The sequence below is a fragment of the Coccinella septempunctata genome, chromosome 6 (genome assembly GCF_907165205.1).
Source record: "Coccinella septempunctata chromosome 6, icCocSept1.1, whole genome shotgun sequence".
NCBI lineage: Eukaryota > Metazoa > Arthropoda > Insecta > Coleoptera > Coccinellidae > Coccinella > Coccinella septempunctata.
The window spans coordinates 25,263,251-25,284,215 of record NC_058194.1 but is presented as its reverse complement, the minus strand read 5'-3'; the positions used below and the strand labels follow the sequence as shown (position 1 = coordinate 25,284,215).

Here is a 20,965-nt window from a genome sequence, read left to right as displayed (position 1 = left end):
TTTTTAAATGCTCAAAATGATTTTTTTTTTTGGGAAACGGTTGAAATGGTTATTTCAAAATGTGAGGTTCCAAAGATATTTCATAAAAAATACATCATTTTCGTCAGAAGGAGTATTCCCTATTGTTGGCCCAATTTGCAAGCAGGTACGTAACGTTTTTCTTTCATCCAACAAAATTCAAACTAACTCAGAGCAGGTTTTTTATTGATCTGAGGACGACTCTCTCTACCGCTGGCGCTCATATTTCTAAGACAAAGTTTTAACTCCCGGACGGCCGGTGGCGTACTGGCTTGTACGAGCCTCAAAAGTACCGCTCCGATTGTATAAAATGAGCGTCCCTCTGTGCACTCCATTGATCCACGGTTCTCTCCGCATCAGGTGTGGCTTGGATCGTTTTAATAAAAAAATATGTCCAGGTGGGGTAGGAAATGTATTTCAGAATGTTTACAAGGACAATTATTTATTTCGATCATAATACAGACATTCTAACAAATAAATATAATTTCCAAGAAATACAGAAAATCACAATGAATGATGATCAAATAAATATTATCTAATTAATTTCCAGTCCAGATAAATTCGAAAATTAACATCGTTTTAAAAGCTAGATATAAAAAACTAAAAGATTCCTGGCGTTTGAAAAACGACCATTCACAAACACGTTTCATCATTAAAATACAAAAAAGCGAACCAGAATTGAACTTATGTATCGGCAATTTTCAACTTGTTGCTACAATTGATATAAAATAAATAGTATTTATTATGGACATCAGTCTTAGTAAAAATAAATTTACAAGGTAACTCATAGCTCTGTTGTTTCATGGGCTGACTTGGAAATAACCGAATTCGAAGATCCTGAACAGGATGGCTTGTTAAGCGTTTCGTTGGAGACCTCAATAATGGTTCTTTCTTCCATACTTTTCGTGATTGGTTTCTGTTCGTTGACAAACTGGAAAAATTGACTTCTCAGGAAAGCAGTCTGCGAGGAGAATTTCCTGGATGACGGCTTTTCTTCCGTCGGGGTTATATCGATGTATATGCTATCATTACTAACTGTATCATGAAAATGATCGAGTCTTGAAACGTTCTTGGATTTTGGTCGATAACTACAGCTGCTTCCTATGCTGAGTTTCTCGGCTTGGGAAGCTTTGTAACTCACATTATCGTCGAATCGCACTCTTTCTGAAGCACCATCTTCGTTCGTGTTATAACTGCATGAATCACTTCCATTTGCCTGGAGAAAAAAATCACATAAAATAAATGAATAGAATACCCAATATATTTAGTTATAAAGAGAGGTTACAGTCACAATGTCTGGTAGGTCCAGAGTAAGCGTCTGACTTTGTGGACGGTTTTATCGACCTAGGAATTAGAGATTCTATAAAGGGTAACAACCAGATATTTGGCTTACTTTACTGTGAGACTGATTCACTGTAGAGAGAGAGTGGTAGATTGTAGAATGAACTATTGAAGAGCGAACCCATGGAACATTTTTTTTTAATTCTTCAAAATTCAAATTGGTGATCCAAAATTGTATTTTCCAAGAGATTAAATGGTGGTATCAGGATCAAAAAAAACGGGAAAATTATGTTATGTCAGTTCGCCAATTTTTTTTTAACTCTGAGGAAGCTCTTCACAACTATAGTTCCTTTAAATAGGGTTTTCCTCTTGTTCTAGCCCGCTGTAATACCTATAGTCCTAAATTTTAACTTTAAATCAATGTGTTCACCTTATAATTAAAAATGGATCCGGCTAAAGCTCTCATGGATGCTCCAGTTTCGTCTAAACTCGCGTTACCAGATTCGGCGGATAAGCTGGTGATGCTGTATCGCTGTGTGGAATTCATATCGGCCTGCACCTCCAAACGATGCCCGGCCATGCTTCCTGCCAAGGCAACGGTACTGGCAGATTCCCTGTCTGGCTCACGAAGGATGTGGCTCTCGCTGGCCAGGGATAAGCTAGCTTCGCCTATTGAAGGGTTGGGAATCTTCGTGTTTACGCTGACGGCGTCCATGGAGCTTCTGTCCACTCTGTTACAGACCATAACGTCGTTGTCGTCCGTTGTTGATCTGCCACCGCACCCTCCGGAACGGCATAGTGACACTGGAACCACGCCGTAGACGTAGAAGAGGAGGATCGGTACGCCGATGCCTACCGCCAATCCGGCCAGTATGGGAGATATAACAACCTAGAAAAAAGAAAAGAATTGTACTTCTCGTAAGATAATTGAGAAAGAGTCAGATGAATAATCATGGAATTCATGTTCATCATTGACTTGAAAAAAGTTTTGGAGGTTGCAACCATTAGGTACTCAAAAACTAATTGACTCTAAGGTCAAGCGGTGTAGAATGGTTTATTCGGCATTATTGTGACAATTTGCATTCTGAATTTGATAACTTGATCCCCAATAGTTTAGTATATTTTTTATTGTTTCTCCTCAATATATAGCCGTCAATCTATTTCTTGCGAATCACTTCATCTTACTTCTGGCATTCGAAGATCCCTAACTAGCTAAAAGGCGAGTTTCTCACCATGGTTGTATCGATCATCAGTATAAGAGCGAGGGAGGGAGAAGATTGGCGCCAAATTAGTTCAAATTACGAAAGCAGAATCGCTTATTTAGAAGGGGGCCTTAGCTCTGTTATTTTGCTGTGGAAAAAATTGCGATACATGACATTCTTCAAGATTTCCCACAATTTGTAAACGAAATTGAAGTGGAATTTGAAATCTTCTCTTTTTCCTAGTTCGAATGATTATGGAAAAGAAAATAAGGAAAGCTATAAATAAATCGCTAGTATTGCTGCCAATCAAAAGTGAATCAAATAACATTTCTTTTCTGGAAGTCAATTCATTATTCGATGGAATTATTGGAATAAAGGAATCGAATACTCCTACGTATTTCCCATCAACATTTGAAAAATGCTTAAAGATAATTCGAAAATTGAATTATACCATCAACAATTGACAGCTCCCAGCTCGTAGCAGAGCACATGTACCTACGCCCGATTATGCCTTCGTATTTAATATGAATTTGCGGTTTTTAATAGGCTAACAATCAGTTTTTTATGCAAAATTTCACGCATATTGGTGGAATATACAAAATTAATCACCCAAATGGTGAGTACAGTGTGAGCAAAATTCGTTGTCTACTAAGGGGATCTCGAAAACTATCGCAGCTTGAAGAAAACGGATGCCACATTCTCGAGCTTTTTTTTCATGACTAATCCAAATCTGAAAAAAGAATCGCCTTATCATTTTTAATTTTCGAGTTATAAACAAAAATTGAGATTTTGAAGATTCCGAAAAGTTCTCATAACTTTTTTGTCTTGGAAGTTACAGATCTGATCCTTCTTAGGCACTTGCAGACGTAGAATCTACTGACAAAAGATTTTTTCCAATTCAAAAATGACAATTTCAATAAAAGTTTGCATTTAAAAGTATTAAAGTTCACCTAATGAAATGAAAAAATATTTTGTGCTCATCAGTGGATTCTACGTAAAAAACTGCCTGTAGAAAGTTCAAGTTTCAGATTTGTATCTTCAAGGACAAAAAAATTATGAGAACTTTACGAAATTGTCAAACTCAAAAACGTATCGTAGGATGCTGCGGTTTTTACCATTTTTTGTTTCTTTGAAAATGAGCTCGGAAATGTGTCATCCGTTTTCTTCTAGCTGCTATAGTTCTTGAGATCCTCTCAGTAGACGAATTCTGCCCACCCTGTGTTGAGATAGTTTTTAGCTTTTTTCTCAAGTGATAATAGCGATTTTAAAGTATACGAGTGTATTCGATTGGTGTTCAGCCCGGAATGATATATCCCCCTTATCTCTTTCATCCCCTTTCGATTGAAAAGCGGGATGTTCGATGGATGAGATTCCTTCTACTATTCCACGTGAAAAGTGCCACACTTGTAATCTACCCCCAAACTCTTTGGGATCCGTTACAGTTTTAATCATTCAACGGCTCCCCCTGACCAATTTGAATACCGACAAAGACAATCTTGCTCGCGCCCGAAAAACATTTAACCCTCAACCTGAATTTTCCGCTTTCGTGCCTGCTCATCAGCGACCACGCCCGTGCTTCCCGCTAAAGGCGCGGAGCGCCTATCGGATTCCACCGACCGATTTTGACGTCGACAACAGCCCCTACTTATTACTCAATTAGAGTTAAAGCGATGATCCCTCTCAGCATTCCTGCGGGAAAAATCAATGATCGAACGTATCACCATCTGCGTCGTTGATTGCGAAACGAATCATATAATGAGAAGAAGCTCGGAATTATAGGCTAGCGAAAGAATTCATCGATATTTTTGTATGTTATTTCTGTTATGCTCGTGCCAATCTCCTCGAAAAAACTGAGTTAATGATCATCCTGAAGACATGGATTTCGTATTAAAATTACCAAAAATGTTTGAAGAAAAGAATTAAAAGCTCTCTGCTAAGGCCTTCTCTTGGTATTGGTATTATACGAGCGTGGACTTGACAGAGTCAATTCTTGTAGTTCATTTTAGACAGGTTCGAAAAGAGTGCAAATTTTCACCCATTTTTACTAGTTAGTTTCGGAAAAAATCATAACTTTCCTTAGGAAATTTATTTTAACACCCTGTATTTAGAAGAAGTAGCCTTTCCAGATATACCTAGGTTCATATGAAGTTTCCGTTCAATTTTTCGACTTGGATTATTTCAAATCAATTTCGAAACACCAGAACACATCAGAATAATGTTACTTGATACAAATCTTTACAGTCTGTCTGATTTAATTAGTTTCCATCGCATTTCTTCCCGTGGAAAAACGACTAAATCTTTCAAACACCCAGTTGAGGCGTCGAAACACGTAAGTGGAAAAAAATCATCCCACATTCCATCGAATGAAAGACACGAAACGCAAGGAAAAAAAAACACCCCGACTGACGGGCTTATACGGAACCGATGAAGCAGTTAGCGTATCGGGAATGACGTTCTCTTGTGTTTGCTCCTGTCCTGGAGATACTAGGTCCAAAAAGGGAAATTTGTTTCAGACCGACGACGGCCAGACGACGCGCAGGACGCACCAGGAAGGGCGTCCATCGAACGTGTACTACAAACGTGAGATTGGGATCGTTTCTCCGCCACGATGCCGGTTCTACCGGAAAAACTTCCACTTTCGTATCACAATTTTCAATTATGAGTCGTTGGAATCGAGTATGACGAGAAAAATTATAGCTACGCTTGAAATTTTAGCTGTTCCTTCATCGCCCAGGCTTTTCTTTGAATATTTGGCAAAAATTCAGTTAACCTTCATCCTCAACGATTTTATGAGCGTTTGAACACAATAATCACATCGTGAGAGTTAAAAATTGGGAAAAATTCGAAAACGAATCTTTTTTTTTTTAATATTTGGCATTGTCATAAACTCTCTTAGGTTTAATGTGAAAAATTCATAGCTTCTTTCTGTTTTTCCTTGATTCTCAAACAGAAACAGTCACTAGAGATTTGTGTATCACTGAACGTAAAATATGCCAATTTTTAAACTAACAAACGACGTGACGTCAAAAAACAAATTAGGTTCATACAGAGTGAGTGACAAAATTCATGTCTTCGGTATTTATTTATTATTTTGTAATAGTTAGATCTCAGTTCATTTAAACATATCATCACGTATGAATTTATCAAGGTGCCTAAGGATTTGAAGAAACTCAGTTTTACTGTTGCAAAATGGCGAATGCTCATAAAGAATTTGCCTAGCATATTGCGTGAAAATCTGTTTAATCCAATTGAAGTATTGCAAAATGTAGGCTCCTTCAGTGCTCCACTGAAACAAAAAGTTTGTATTGGAATCCATCAATCGTAATATCAAGTAGGAGGATTTTTGTGTTGCAAAATGGTGAATGCGTTGGTCATTCTATTTTCAATTGAAAAATTGATGATTCCGAGTCAGAATTTTAAGTTTGAAATATCGAACAACCAAGAAATTCACGTCTCCCACAAATTATTCTTTCTGAGTCATCGAAACCGCACAATTCCAGGAAATCACCTCGGCCCAATCCGGCAACCCTGCTCGCATCGTAGAATAAGGACGGAGGACCACTTTATTCAATGATAGCAGCAGTGTGCGCGCCCGCGGACGAAACACGAGCTCAGTGTGACGTATCGGGTCGCTAAAGTAACTACGTTGCCTCCACGCCCAACAAACAACCTCCCCCACGTATACCACTCCAGATGAGATCCTAATAAAGAACCCTCTCTTCGACATGTCCGAGAGCGAGGAAGACGCGACCAGCGAGTCCGACTGGCCGGTGTCCGCGGAATGGCTGCAGAACATCCTCAGGAACCACCACAAGGACCTGGAGGACCCTGCCATCACCATAATAGCGTTCAACGTGAAGCCGGGCTGCGATCCCAGCGAAAGTGTTCTGAGTCACATCGTCGCCGTGTCCGTGGAGTATTGCATCAAGAATGACGGCTCCTCGGACACACACAGCCTCAGGCTGGTCATAAAAATGCTGCCGCAGGACCCTTTCAGCAGGTTCTTCGTCACTGAGGCCCAGTTCGACCTCAGGGAGATCAAATTTTATACCGAAGTGAGTACCATGATAATCGCGAAAAAAACTCCCAAAATGAATACCAATATCTCGAATTTTCTCCTAGCCTCTTCTAAATTCCGAAGAAATTTATAAAGAATTACCAAATATTATAAACTTTTGGACGTTCGATCCTCTGATGATTTACAAGTCTGCAGAAATTTACTTTGATATCGTGATTTCCCGAAAATGTTAGCTTATATTATAACTGTAGCTATAATTTGTCGAAGGAGAATCAATTCGGAAAAATATATAATGGAAAAACTATTTTCATTATGTAAATTCCTCGAGGAAATGATAGAAGATGACGTAAAACTCATTTTTTGTTCATTACAAATTCAAAAATTAATGGTTTTCCATGATTTTTTGCTCAGAAAATTCATCAAATACTTCCCTCCAAAAAATGCAACATAACACTTCAAAAACATTAATCTCTCCTGAAGAGAAAATCATTCATTTCAAAATAATAATTCGAATTCTATTCCATTATTCCAATAAAGAAAGGGTTGAACAAAAACCCAACAATGTCCAAATCATCCTCAGCAACAGAAGGTCTATCCCTTTCTGGCACAAAAGGTAGGGTTGACATTTAAAAATTCAACTATACGCCACCCTTTTAAAAATGCAAGACAAACTACTCAATCCCGTATAAAAGGTTGCGTAAATTGAAATTAAAATTGACCTACTCGAGCATTTTTTCACTCTGTATACGACCAATTTAGATGGTTCAACATGAGAAATATGAGCGACGTGTACGTGAATCATTAATAATAATTCAACCAAGAACAGCTGCAGGAAGACGAAGCTTAACCAACAATTATGATAATTTAAAATAATATGAACAATCCAGAAGAATGAACTGAATATCATACAAGATACACTCAATAATTATATTCGATTTGTTCGATTCCACAGGAAATAATTGAATGAATTAAATACTAATTTCCTATTGTCCACACGAAATGTTTTCTCTGATGTCGCGAAAAATGATCAACCTCATCCAAATCCATTTCGATCGAACAAATCACTGTTAATTTTCACGAACTGTTCCAATCCCTGAAATCATCGACCTCGCCGAGTTTTTATTCGTTCTCTAGGTAAGTGCAAACGGTAATCGATGTGACCTTGGCATCATTCGATTAAAGAGAATCATTTCAATCTTTGAGAGTGGTTCGAAACAATGAGGTTGTTTCCTTTTATCAACTTAAAAAAAACTTATTGCTGCTAGGGTAGCGGAGTCACGAACTCGACATTCTTGACGTGGGCAGTATCAGCTTCAGGAATAAACTTCAAACACGCAGTTTCTTCTAATTACACGATATTTTCAGAGAAATGAGAAAAACACTTTCATTGGTTATGATTTCTAGTTGAAAAATGGATAAATGATGCAATAATATATCATTCACCATTCCATAGTTTCTTCTTTACTTGAAAATACATGTTTGATCTTGTTTTCAGGTAGTGCCAGACCTGGAGAAATTCAAGGAGGCCCAACTGGCAGATTCCGACGGATCGGACATCAAGATACCGATCCCAAAGTGCTACTACGGACACTACTTCGCTGGCACCAACGAGCCAGATCCCAGTCCTCCAGAATCCGTCCTGGTCTTGGAGAACATCAAGTCGAGCGGCTACGCATGCTCCGACTTCTCCAGGGGCCTCACCCTCAAACAGACCAAGGCCGCCGTCCAAGCAATCGCACAAATACACGCGCTGTCGCTCTCCTACAAGGTCCTGGAGGCAAAGAGTCTGACGGACAAGTACCCGTTCCTGTTCCAGACGACCCGAGCCTCGGATTCCTACCAGCAGCTCATCGAGAGGGGCCTGCCGCAGCTCTCCCAGTTCCTGGAGACCAGACCCGGACTGGCCGACATACTGGCGGCGCTGAACGAGCTGAGACCGCACACCAAGGCCATCATAGAGAGTCTGCTGACGCCCAAGGAGCCTCTCGCGCTGATCACGCACACGGACTTTTGGTGCAACAACCTCATGTTCAAAGAGGACGACTCCAGCTGCCAATGCTCCATCTTGGACTGGCAGATGGTGACTTACAGCAGAGCCACGAACGATCTAGCTCTGCTCCTCGTCAGCTCCGTCCCCGCCGAGCTCAGGAGGCTGCACACCAGTAAACTCCTGGACAATTACTGGGAGATCCTAGTGAGCACCTGTCGCCGCTTGGGTCTAGACGTGGAAACGACCCTGGAGTACGACAGGGACCAGTTGGAGCGAGACTACAAACACTCGCAACTTTTGGCTTTGTTACTGTGCATAGGTAGTGTAGATTTAGCTTTGGGTAACGCGCAGATGGAGGAGAGACTGTTAGAATTGTTGCAGGACCTACACAAGGATGGTCTCCTGACTGCTGAGGTTGTAAGGCAGTCAACCTGAAGTGTGCAAGAAGCGAATTTGTCGGGTTTAGAAACTCAGGTCGTCTGAGATTTCCCGATTTAGTTCGATTAATTATAGAGTGATGGGGATTCGCCTCACAGAGCTTCTTTATTGGAATACTCGCTAAAATCTCTTAAAATGACGAAATTTACAGTTCCGGATGAATTTATTAACTATATATATGATATATTGGAGGAGTACTAATAAAAATTTACAGAAAAACTACCATCTTTCATTTCCTACCAAGGACCGACAAAGAAAATGAAATGTTCAGAATTATTGGAGTAAAAAACGCATTGACCGTTCAATTGAATATTTCTCATTGACAAAGAGTCTTGAGCACTACTCAACACACTATAAATATCAATATCAACTTTTTCTCAAAAATAGACAAGTGAAATAAATTCTTTTCTCCTGAAAATTCTTCCTAAGAAGGATCGCGTTACCATTTTGTCCAAATGATTATAATTTGCGAATTTCTATTCGGAACAAAGCCTAAATCTTAAACTATCTGCAAGATAACGCTCAAATTTTGGTGGTACATCACCATCCAGAACATCACTGTGAATTTTGGTAACATCCATGTTAAGAAATCCAGTTTATCTTTATCGAAAAAATCGTACGTTTAATGAGAATTTCGCATAGTTTCGAAACTCCCATAATCAGCTCAACAGAATGGTTTTTCACGGAATGACCCGGCTACCAGTATTCCGTCTACGCGAGATACACTGGCTTGTTTTTCTCAAGTTTCGATGGGCCGAGGCTTTCAAAAGATAAATCACGGCCAGAATAAGTCTTCACGGGGATTTCAGGGAAGTGTGGAAGAAAAGTGTGCTTCATATCGATCCCGTTGGTCGTTGAGATTTATAGGTCAACCTGAGAAGTTCGCAAAGACTGTTTAGCCTGCACATTTCCGTATTGGAAAGTTCGAGAGGTCGGGATATGGTTTTGTAGTTATACAGGGTGTCAACTGAAGATGCGGCGATAATATAATTTGAGCAAAATAACTGTTTACATATTTACGTTAAAAAACTTGAGCGACAAGTTGAAATTTTAGATATGTTGATGATCTTTCATTATTCAAAACACAAATGAGGTCGTATGTTTATGTCTAGAATTTGAAGCATTTTTCGATAAAACGTCATGAATTATTTCAATCGTTGAAAGAGATCTTGAAAACCAATGCTTAATTTGACACCTACGTTCAAAAGGTACATCAAATTTTGTGTATTATATATTGAGTCCCAAGACATTTTATAACCACTCAAATGAATCCCTGCATCCCTTGGAACAAACTTTTCTTATATCGCAACCAACTAATTAGGACTATTGATCGAACAGAACAAATGAATGGAGTGCATAGTTCATTTAATGCCTTGATTAATGGAGCTCCTTTACCACCTGATTACAAAGTTTGGGATCTTAATTGGTGCCCTATTTCACATGATTTTACGTTCTTATTATACCATAACTACTTTGTGCGTTTCCTGATAGCCTGATACTTATCGATTCATGTTATTCGTGTGCCTACTTTTCTATGTGCGGCATAAACCTCATCTCTCAGAGTTTAATCAGTTCCTAATTCACTTGACTCTCCCACGTTACAAACTAGCATTAAATTGCCCAATTATGAGCTATTAAAACATCCAACGCAGAAACCCGAAAGGGGTATACGGACTACACAGTTTGGAAAGATGAACTAGTTAATGAACTACAGGGTGTTTTCGAAGATGAGTCGTTTTTATGACAAGGAGTTAGAACTCATCAAAATGAACCATTTTACCAAAAATAGCCCGAGTCCTAGAACAAAACAAATGAAGAAAATATCATCCCTTGAAGTTAGATTCGATTCAATGTAAAGTACACACCCCCATTTGAGCTCTTGACCCTTAAAAAATTTTCAGCACCGAACGGTTGCACCAAGGTCGATGAAATTTCGAGATTTATCACTACAAGAGTTGCTTTTCTAGAATATGTGTCACATTTAGATTTATGATGTTTTTCTGGAAAAAAAACCCTCCAAGATATGTGTTTCTACTGTATGAATTATTTGTGAAGCATCATTTGAGAAACTTGGTGTATTGAGACACTATGAACAGTAAATTGAATTGTTTTTATAAAGATAGCCATTGATTCTTGTAAGGTTGTTATTTATAACTACGTTTTTTCTCTTTATCTCGTTTTCATAGCAAATCATTTCTGTATTAGAGTTTCAAAAAGATCCCGCTTATATCTCCTGACAGTGTCACAAGAACGGCATGATTCTCTAGTCTAGTTTATAATGCAGTGAATTGTGTAACTCTGTTTTCTCTTGTCTGATGGTCGTTCAACCGAAACATGAATTCATGCTTCATCTGACACAGCTCTATATCTTCTACACACTCTGAATAACCACAAACCACTGACGTACATGTTTTATATCAGTAAATTATAGGATGGAAATAGCGGAAATAGATGTGGTACAATAATTCCGAGATTTTTTTCAAGGAAATTCAATCTTTCATATTCTCAACGAATATAAACCCATTCCCCGTAAACACAATAGCTTTTTCTTTCGTTTTTCTGGAAATACACGGTGCTAAAGTATATTTTTCAACTCTTTGAAACTATTTTTGACGGGTTTGCTTTTAAACAATCATGTTTTTTCAGCTTTTTCTTTCGTTTTTCTAGAAATACACGGTCTGAAGTATATTTCAATTCTTTGAAACTATTTTTGACGGGTTTGCTTTAGAACTATCATGTTTTTTCTCCTCAGAATTTCATGAGGTTTGAGACATACCCAATCCGCTTGGGTAAAAACTGGAACAGACAAAGCTACATGATCTTTTCGTCCGACTCGTACTCTTTTTTGTAGAAAACATTCAAACGCAAATGCATTCAAATAAACTTATCATTGAAAACTTATTTTGCATTATGTGTGTTTCTCAATTAAATTAAGTAATGATGCATGTATGCTGATCTTGTCAGGAAGAAACCAATAAAAAAAAACAATTTCTAGCAGTAACCAACAATCGAAAAAAGAACTCACCGAAGCTAAAACTCCTCCAACAATTGCAGCATTTCTCTTATGCTTATTGGCATTCTTGTACCTAGTATACATCTTTCTACCTATCCATACCGGAATACCTGAAACAATGATAAGTCGTGAATATTCAAAATGCGTTACTTTAATATCATGAATAAAAGAAACATTAGAAACAATCTTAATTAAAAAATCATCACAACAAAGAACAAACATTCACAAATCAACGAAACTACAATATTGTACTAGATTTTTGAATGTTTTGCGGGCTATAAGAAGTATTAAAAGATTCGCACTTTCATTTCAGATGATCACAATGATAATGAGCTTTAAGTGTTTGAAAACTAGGAAAATGGGTGCCCAAATAGAATTAAATTCTTCGAATTTAAAGGAAAATGAAAATGTTTGCTTACCTATTATCATAGCAGGAACCGTTATTCCAGCTACTAATGCAATGCCAACAGGCGCCCCAACCAAAGTACCTAGCTGCCAAAGAATTTTCTTTTTTCTAGACCATGGCTTTTTTCCCCAGAATGTGCAACCTGACGGACTGTAAAAAAAGTAATGAAAACATCATTGAGTGATATTTTTAAGCGTTTATGGAGTAAATTTTTAGAAAATCTTTTTTTATTCATTATTTACCAACTTGTATTGTTGTAGGAATCGTGCAAGTGTTGGGCTGTTTTATAAGGCAAATCTGTCTAGATTTTAATCAGGAAAACTTGAGAACATGGGGAATTTGAGAATTGTTGGGATGATTGAAACAAACCTTAAATAATGCAAATCGCTAATTTCCTTCATGCACAGCCAACAAAATTCTGCACCACAGACGGCGCACATCATATGATTACACGAACCATCGTCCATTTTAACTATTAATACTTCACATCTGGGACACGGCTTGATGTCTTCTTCTGAAAATGTTATTGGTACATTATGAGGAGTAACAAGAAGTTTCTGCCAAATGAAAATTATCACCCAAGCAAAAGGTTGTGTTGAAAATAGCGACCCCATTTCTACTGCTATTAGTTTCACATCTGATCAGTTTTCACTAAAAGTGCTTGGAAATAATTAGATGGTATCACATCTATGTCGACCTCTATTAAGAAACAATCAACCTTTTGCTTTTGTATTTCAGTTGGTAGGAAGATTTTTCTCCATGTAATTGTTCGGAGTAGAATATACTTACTATACTGAGAGTCTGTACTATAGGCTATCGAAGAAGACCTAATGTTTGGAGATCTCTGAGCGCGGGCTGCATCACATGTCTGATTGGGATGCCATTCAGCCTTGCAATGATAACAGAAGAACGAATCACATCCTGGTCGCTCGCATCTCAGCTTTGGACAACTCGCGCATTCGCTAGCTATAACAGCAAATCTGGAACAAAAATACAACGAGATAGAGTTATCCTATAAGATCATCAAACTTCTTTAAGCGCTTATAACCTGAAATAGGTACCCACAAGCTACAAATCCGAAAAAAAAGTACGGTAAATATAACAAAAGGGAATTGTAGCTACAACTCGCAAAACAAAAACAGTAGGTACAAAAAAGGATCAACACCGAACAATCTGGTTGGGCGAAACACAAGAAAAGTTGTTTCTTAGGGTTAGTCTCCTTATTCTTCATTTATTCATTCACATAATGAAATACAAAGATATATCGCATTGGTAACATAAGAAATCATAAAAATTATAGACTGAGATACATTGATATGTAATAGGGACAAATCAAAAGGAAAAAAAAATGATGTATTAAACGTGAGTTTCTTGAAAAAATCAACTTTGAAAGTGCATATTTATGTTTTTTGGGCTGGGTATCATTACATTGAATAAGTGCTTGATTTTTATTGATGTTATGCCATAGGTTCGACCAGAGTTTCTGGATTTCGGTAGTTTTAATGGTCGTTAATTTTAATTGGTGGTTGCTAAAATGCATTGCCGCTTCGATAAACACTTACCCAAATGACCATTGTAACACAGAAAAAGATATAAAACCATAAATGTAATCGTTGATGAAAAAGATGCTCATAAGAGAAAAACATTGAATACAGAAAATAGGAATAAATTAGATAAATTGGAGATGCCACTATGAAAAATTAAAATGAAATGAAAAATATTCTTTCGGTCAAAATTTTTTTTCGAAAAAACTTCTGCGTGATTTTTAAGTGCAACCAAAGGTATGCAATATTGACATGTTATTTACCCGCAGTCTGGAGCAGGACACCATCTTGTATCTGCATCAACTGCTAAAACCCTTCTGACCATGAAGTCCTCGTATTTGTCCATCATAGCAGGGTCGTCCAGGATGATTTTTATTTCTGGAATATGAAAATGGAAAATTCACAATTAATTGAAACTGTTTATCTACGTAAGATCGAAACTTTTCAATATTATTCATTCAGCATGACTTAATGTAGGACAAGCCATGGAGAGTATCTAGTGTCCACTCCAGAAATTCAAATTCACGAAACACTGATCAATGATGCCATAATGAAACTTGAATGTTATACAAAGGGAGTAAAAAATAAAGGACTGCATGTGAACATGCAATCCCATGAGACGCCTGTGATACTCCTTGAAAACGATTTTTAGGAAATGATTTTCAGATAATGGATGAGATAATAGTAGAAAAAAATTGTATAATCCATTGCCTGATACCGCAACCGAAAATATAATCAGAAAGGTAAGTTAGCTTAGATACTCCAAGGCACTTCAGAAGTTGATCTGTCTATTTTGAATTATATATCTCAGATTGTGTTTTGCTGTCTTATCTCATCACTATTTTTTATGATTATTATTCAGGAAAGGAACGAGAAACTGAATTACGTGATTTTCACTAGTAATTTAACCGCCACACTTGTTTCGGGATTAAGATTGCATCTTCAGGTGCGTAAAAGTATAAGTAGGACTTCCTTCACTTTGAGATTTTCAAGTTTTCCTTTTTTCATGAAAATTTTTTCAATTTTCATTGTGTTTTATTACATGTCCAAAAAGTACTGAAAGATAAATCATTTTTAAACTCAAATATTGAACTAATATGGCTTTTTAACCACAGCTGTCTGTAAAGTACTTAAGAAGGCTCTGTCCTAATTATACAATCAATTTTTCTGTTATACAACCGTAATCATATAAAATACAAACTCATTTGGGTATTCTCGATTTCGATATGGAAGTTTTTGAGTATCTAATAAAAAAAATTATAAATGCACTCACCGTTCGGATGAATGGGTTCCGGGCATTCGTGACAGGTGATGATAACACGTGATTCGGTGATCTCAACCCTCAGGTATTGTTTCAGGCATTGCAGACAAGCACGGTGACCGCAGCTTGCCACTTGGAAAAATTCCTCTAGATCGAGTTCTGCGAAGCACAACGGACATTCTAGGGAAGCTGGTAGACCATCAGCACTCTGAAAACAAGGAAAAATATGATCGGAAAATGTCGAAAACATAGTACAATTCATTATTTATTCGGAATACATTGAACGCCCTGTATCTTGAAAACGAGACCTAAAGGACCTTTCCGAATTTGTTCACAAGGCCTATCAAACGCCCTGTATAATATTCCCACTGAATATCAAGTTATAGCACAATAATTGTAAAGTAGAACGTATAACAAAACAAAAGTTATTAATCGATGGAAACTCAAGTTGAACCCATAAATTCACACATATTATTGCTTATTTATAAGAAAGAATAAACATCATATATTATAAGAAAATATTGTTCAGGAATACCTAATTATTGATATTATTTTAATGACAACATGATAAAGTGCAAGAGCCGCCTAATGATAGTGTAAGCTAGTCAAATCTTCAGTCTAAAAAAAAAGAAATATACTCACTTTGGTGCTACCCGTGAATACTGAAGTTCTGCTAGCTGCCTGATGAATTTCCACATTGGGGGGAAGACCACATTCTATGTCTTTGGAGGAGTTTCCTTGACGACTATCGGTTTCCTTGTCTGAAGATATATTAAGAAATAATTAACAATTTGCTTGTGAACTACCGAAACTTCTGAACGCAGAATTTAAGAAAACATATTCTATATAATACAAATACTACATCCTTCTTAGGTGCGACACATAATCGAAAACACATTTCTCTTCCACTGGATTAACAGAAAAATATTCATTTGCATATCTTTAATATAGTTCATCGATTAAATTTTTCATTACGTAATTTCCTACTCAAATATATTTCCCATGCACAAGATTTGAAATAAAATGAGAAATCAATCTGAAGTGAAGAATTTATATTGACATATGCTAGTTATATACCTATCTCTCTAGTTCTCAAATATTGCACAAAACTCGGGCTGAAAAACAAGAAGATTTTTGTTCCAAATTTCTTGATTTTGATTCTGTGATTTCGAAGAAAGTTTAGCTCAAAACGCTGACGAAAATTAATAAAAGATCCACTAAAAATGGAAGGAAAAAGCATTTCCTACCGTGGCTCCTGGAAGGTTTAGGGGTAGAAGTGTTAGCCTGATTACGTCTACGATTTAGTAAGGGACTAGAATAGATGAATTGACGGATCGACCATCTGCCTGGAAATCTTTTTTTACGCTGACCTGCAACGCACTGGTTCGCATCTTTTTCCAAAGAATTCTTCATCTCGATCTTGAGAAATTTCTGTGTTCGAATGTTACGTTAGTATGAGCATGCCTCAAAAATGAACCTGAAACAAAAAAACGGAATTAGCGAATTGTATGTTAAAAAGTGTTGGTCTTGAAACCAAAAATATCAAGTGAATGGTAGGGTGTTTTTTTCAACAAGCCATATGACAATTGCAATTGATGATTCAAATTTTACAATGAATAACGCTTTTCATAGTTTTTCGAGGCAATTATATTCGAAATAGGTATAATATAATTTTTACTGCCAAATGCAAATATTGCCGAAACAATGTAGGTATTATTACCTTTTCCTTCGCTCACTGAACAGTTGTACATTTATGACAAGATATAAAAACCTCAGTTCATCACCAACTATATGAAGGTTATTGAACAATTTCGAACTATCTTCATGCTTCTATCGCCTATATGGCCTAGAGCCATTCAAATATTATCTGGACATTGTGAAAATCCGTATCTATTCTTATCTCAGTAACCCTCACAAAGAGTTACTTCCTGATGTTTAATAGAAATAAATAAGCCTAATTTCAATGGAAACTTGCAAATTTGTTTGAAAACACTGATTATGATACGTAAATAATAGTATGATGAACTAGTCTTGAACTTGACATATCTATTTCCCTCAGGTTTCTAGCAATACACACGATGCTTTCATTATTATGAAACTTCCTCTGTAAACAATAATACTGGTGTCGAAAACATTGACCAAGAACAACCTGAGTGGCTCTCGCTAATATGAGTCAATCGAAAATGATCAACGTAGATTGTTTTTCAATTCGAAAAAGCAAAAAGAACAATTTCCCTACAGTCCTATACCTAGTATAATGAGGTAGCAGAAAGTAAATGCAGATATTTAACACTTACAACCATTCATTTTGCAATAATATATAATTTCCTCATAATTATTGTGGGTTTTCATCACTTCAATTCGATTATTTCACGATCCATTAATTCTCAATGAAAATACTTGGGATATTCAGAACTAACCTTGAAAAATGACCTCTACTCAGTGAATTCAATAACAAAAGATGAAGAAATCGAAAATTGGTAAACATAAATACATAATATCGATGAAAACATCCTGAAATATGAATTCTGCATTGATGAACCGATAAAAAAACATTGCACAATTCGTAAATTCATAACAGGTTTGTTATTTCGTCGAACGATACAAAAAGTATTCATGTTAATTGGTATTTTCACATATATCTTTGTTACAAGCGATTTTAACAAAGCCAAAATTAATTGAAATTTCTCAACTTAGATAGATCACATGGTTTAGAACAATGGGCAAATAGAGAATTGAATGTTGGTGAAAAATCGAATTTTCATTTTCCAAATCGACTTTGCGGGTATATTTCCGGTTGAGAGGTACACACTGTATAACCCATTAATCCCTGCCATTCACTACACAGTAAACAATTAGCATAAAGTGGAAAACAATACGTGCTCGCGACTATGGTTCACCGCCTGCGTAACGAGGAAATAACGAAGACAAATTACGATTCAATTTGACTAATTAAAATTTTACAATTGAAACAGTTGTAAGGTCCCGACCGCTATCGTTCTGTTTGCCGAAACTGAATCATTCATTAGTGATGGTTGGTCTCTAGACCGTTCCGTACGTCATACAAGCTGTGAGATACCGTTCCTTCGGGCAACTAACGGCTCTTGCTCAATGTCAGATGGATTTACTCCAGATTCGTCATGGAGGCTAGAGAAAGAAACTGTAAGGCGAATGTCATATCTAATTATAACAATAATCGTCTTCGTTCTGCTGGAAAACAAACCGAGAGATTGTAGTCTATTTATTCCAGTGGCGGCAACAGGATGGCTACTAGGGCACTACCCTCTCTTGTTAAACTTCTTTCAACAGAAACACTAGGTACTAATGCTATCGGAGTTGCTCAGAGTCGAGTATGAAAGTATCCAATCCAAGGCAAAATGCAAGCAGCCAAGGAGCACTTTCAACTTTTCTCCCCTGAAACAAATCAGTGCGAATGCTGGGGTTCCCCAAGGCTGCGTTTTGGTACCCACCATCTTCCTGATCCATATGAAAGATCCTTTAAAAACATCGAAAAGCTCAATTTGACCTTAAAAGGAAGGATCAGATGCTTCAGCCAAGGTGGTTCATGCATCTTCTTGGATTATAGAAAGGGTGATAAGGCTATGCACACACCTCGATCTCAAGATCTATAGTGCCCTGTGTACCAGTCAGGCAGCAAAGTCTCAATAAACTACATCCAACACTTGTTCTGGCTTGAAGAACCTTTTTCGATAAAAAGACTCACAATCCCAAAGCAGGTGTTCAGCAGTCTCAGTGCATGGCTTCTTGACATAAAAGTGACAGTTATCCAAAGGAAACTTTCCAATGTTCTGCAACTGATAATTCACAGACAAGTGACCAGTGAGGATGCCTGTCAGTTTCCTCAGTTCTAATTGACAAACTAGGGAACCTTTTTGGTCCAACACCAAGATGAATGACTGGGCTTCTCTTTGACCTTTCCACAGATAGCAAGCTTCATGGCTGGCTAGGAAGTCGCAAAATGGCTCTGTTGGCAGTTGATTTGTACAAAAACCTTACCATTGTATGAGGACAACGACATATGTCATTATGCAATACCCATTTCTTCGTGGAAAATAGTGAAAACTGATACCTCTACAATAGGGTGGTAATCCAAGATTCACACAAGTATCCAAATTATGATAACTTGACTGATAAGCACCTCCAGTTATCAGGAGACGGATAATATTCAGTATACCCCAACTCTGGATGTTCTCAAATCATAAAAACAATGTGATTTTTTTTTTCTTAGTACTCTTCAAGTACCAACTTAATTGCAAAAATTGACTCAAGATGGAGCACCATAGAGTAATACAATATTCAAATTATTTATTACTTTTCAAGGTCCCTTGCCAAAACAATTTACAATCATTTATCTTCCCTATTTAACTAAATTGAACTTGAAGATAACGCGGAAGTATATACGAAAATCGTTATGACCTCACCGGAATACATTTTTACAATATCATCGTACATAAACAATCCAAATTTCGCATTATCTTATCGCAGGTCATTCTCGTAATAGAAACAAATATGATTAGTTTCCGAACCAAAAATAGTACGGTGTAATTCGATTGGCCATCAGCCAGGACAGTATTTCTATTAAACCGCATCGAACAGAGCAATTGGTGGTAGATCAGAATTCTGAATAAACATTATTTCACTATGAATACAGCTAAAAAATATTTGAAATATTAATCTTGAAAGTATATACAGCAGCCACTCAAACAATTGAATGTTATTCTTTCCAAAATCGGTTTCGAGTCCAATATAAGAAAAAAAAATTGAAGCGATCTAAAATCAAGAATAACAATGAACAATAAAAATTCAAGAACTAAATATTTGTGAAAAATCAAAAGAAACATCACGCTATTACATAAGTGGAAAGATTTTATCATAAGAACAACATACAGAGTAGGGGTGTAGATCTCAAAAAGTAGATCAATGATGGATTGGAAAATTATAACGATTCTGGTGATAATTTCTGAAGGAGTACCTATTTGTTGAGGGATATGCAGACATGCTTACTTACTTTTTTGATTGAATCAAATACGAGTAGATAGAGTACCTATAGCTATGTCGTGAATAATAGAATCGCTCCTAGTAAAATGTTTTATTTTTCCAAATGAAATTAACGCTTTAAACACTTCCTGCCCAGAGCAGATTGTTTATTATGAAACATAACCAAGTTACCAAAGACAAGCTGATAGTCTTGACCACGTTATGACGAATATTTGCGGAAAAAACATTTTCCAATTACGCTTCAGATACAAAATGCAGATGCAAGTTGTAAAACACGAGCTCTCCGATCGTTTGCGTATTATTAATTGAATAAATATATAAAATTGGAATGTGAATATACATTATCATCGAACCATAGGTACACACATTCCTTCATTTTAATCAGCGTAATATTGGAACATTTGTTTCAATTTTTTTTCGGGACCTAAAACCACCAAGGAAGACTAAAAGTCTAGAAGGTTACCTCGACAGATTTTTTCTTTCAAAATCAGCAACGTCAAGTAAATACCAAACATTCGAACTTTTCAATTAAAATAATATTAACTTCCTTGTTCCAAACCCGTCTCACGAAGTCATGATATACCTTTTAATATTACTGTTCCAAAGATCTACTTTCACTTTCTGAAACAAGACTTGGGTTACTTTACCAGCAAAGTTCTAATGCAGTCTCTTTCGAATACTGTGCGTGCTAAAAGATTAACATATTTACATAACGGCTGCAAAGTTGCGATTATATGCTAGAAGTTAATGTATGTACATTGCATTTCCTCGACCA

At 36.8% G+C, this 20,965-nt stretch overlaps 2 protein-coding genes across 5 annotated transcripts in view; one reads left to right on the top strand and one right to left on the bottom strand.

Annotated features, from left to right (window-relative positions):
* Positions 1-443: 443 nt before the first annotated feature.
* LOC123314909 (E3 ubiquitin-protein ligase RNF19A-like) overlaps positions 444-20,965 on the bottom strand; it is a 45,309-nt gene continuing 24,787 nt past the window's right edge. For 2 of the 4 annotated variants that reach the window (XM_044900357.1, XM_044900358.1), the window contains 10 exons: positions 16,419-16,648; positions 15,814-15,932; positions 15,184-15,379; positions 14,174-14,288; positions 13,156-13,346; positions 12,736-12,880; positions 12,380-12,516; positions 11,973-12,070; positions 1,730-2,188; positions 444-1,234 (listed from right to left, as the gene is read on the bottom strand). In XM_044900357.1, the coding sequence (XP_044756292.1) occupies positions 803-1,234; positions 1,730-2,188; positions 11,973-12,070; positions 12,380-12,516; positions 12,736-12,880; positions 13,156-13,346; positions 14,174-14,288; positions 15,184-15,379; positions 15,814-15,932; positions 16,419-16,584 (2,058 nt within the window). In that variant the 5' untranslated portion in view covers positions 16,585-16,648 and the 3' untranslated portion in view covers positions 444-802. The remainder of the gene's footprint in view (positions 1,235-1,729; positions 2,189-11,972; positions 12,071-12,379; positions 12,517-12,735; positions 12,881-13,155; positions 13,347-14,173; positions 14,289-15,183; positions 15,380-15,813; positions 15,933-16,418; positions 16,649-20,965) is intronic. The other 2 variants (XM_044900359.1, XM_044900360.1) reach the window with 1 other exon arrangement.
* On the top strand, positions 6,000-9,166 carry LOC123314910. Its single transcript, XM_044900362.1, has 2 exons — positions 6,000-6,556; positions 8,015-9,166. The coding sequence occupies exons 1-2, from the start codon at positions 6,227-6,229 to the stop codon at positions 8,942-8,944; spliced, it is 1,260 nt and encodes a 419-aa protein (XP_044756297.1). The 5' UTR covers positions 6,000-6,226; the 3' UTR covers positions 8,945-9,166.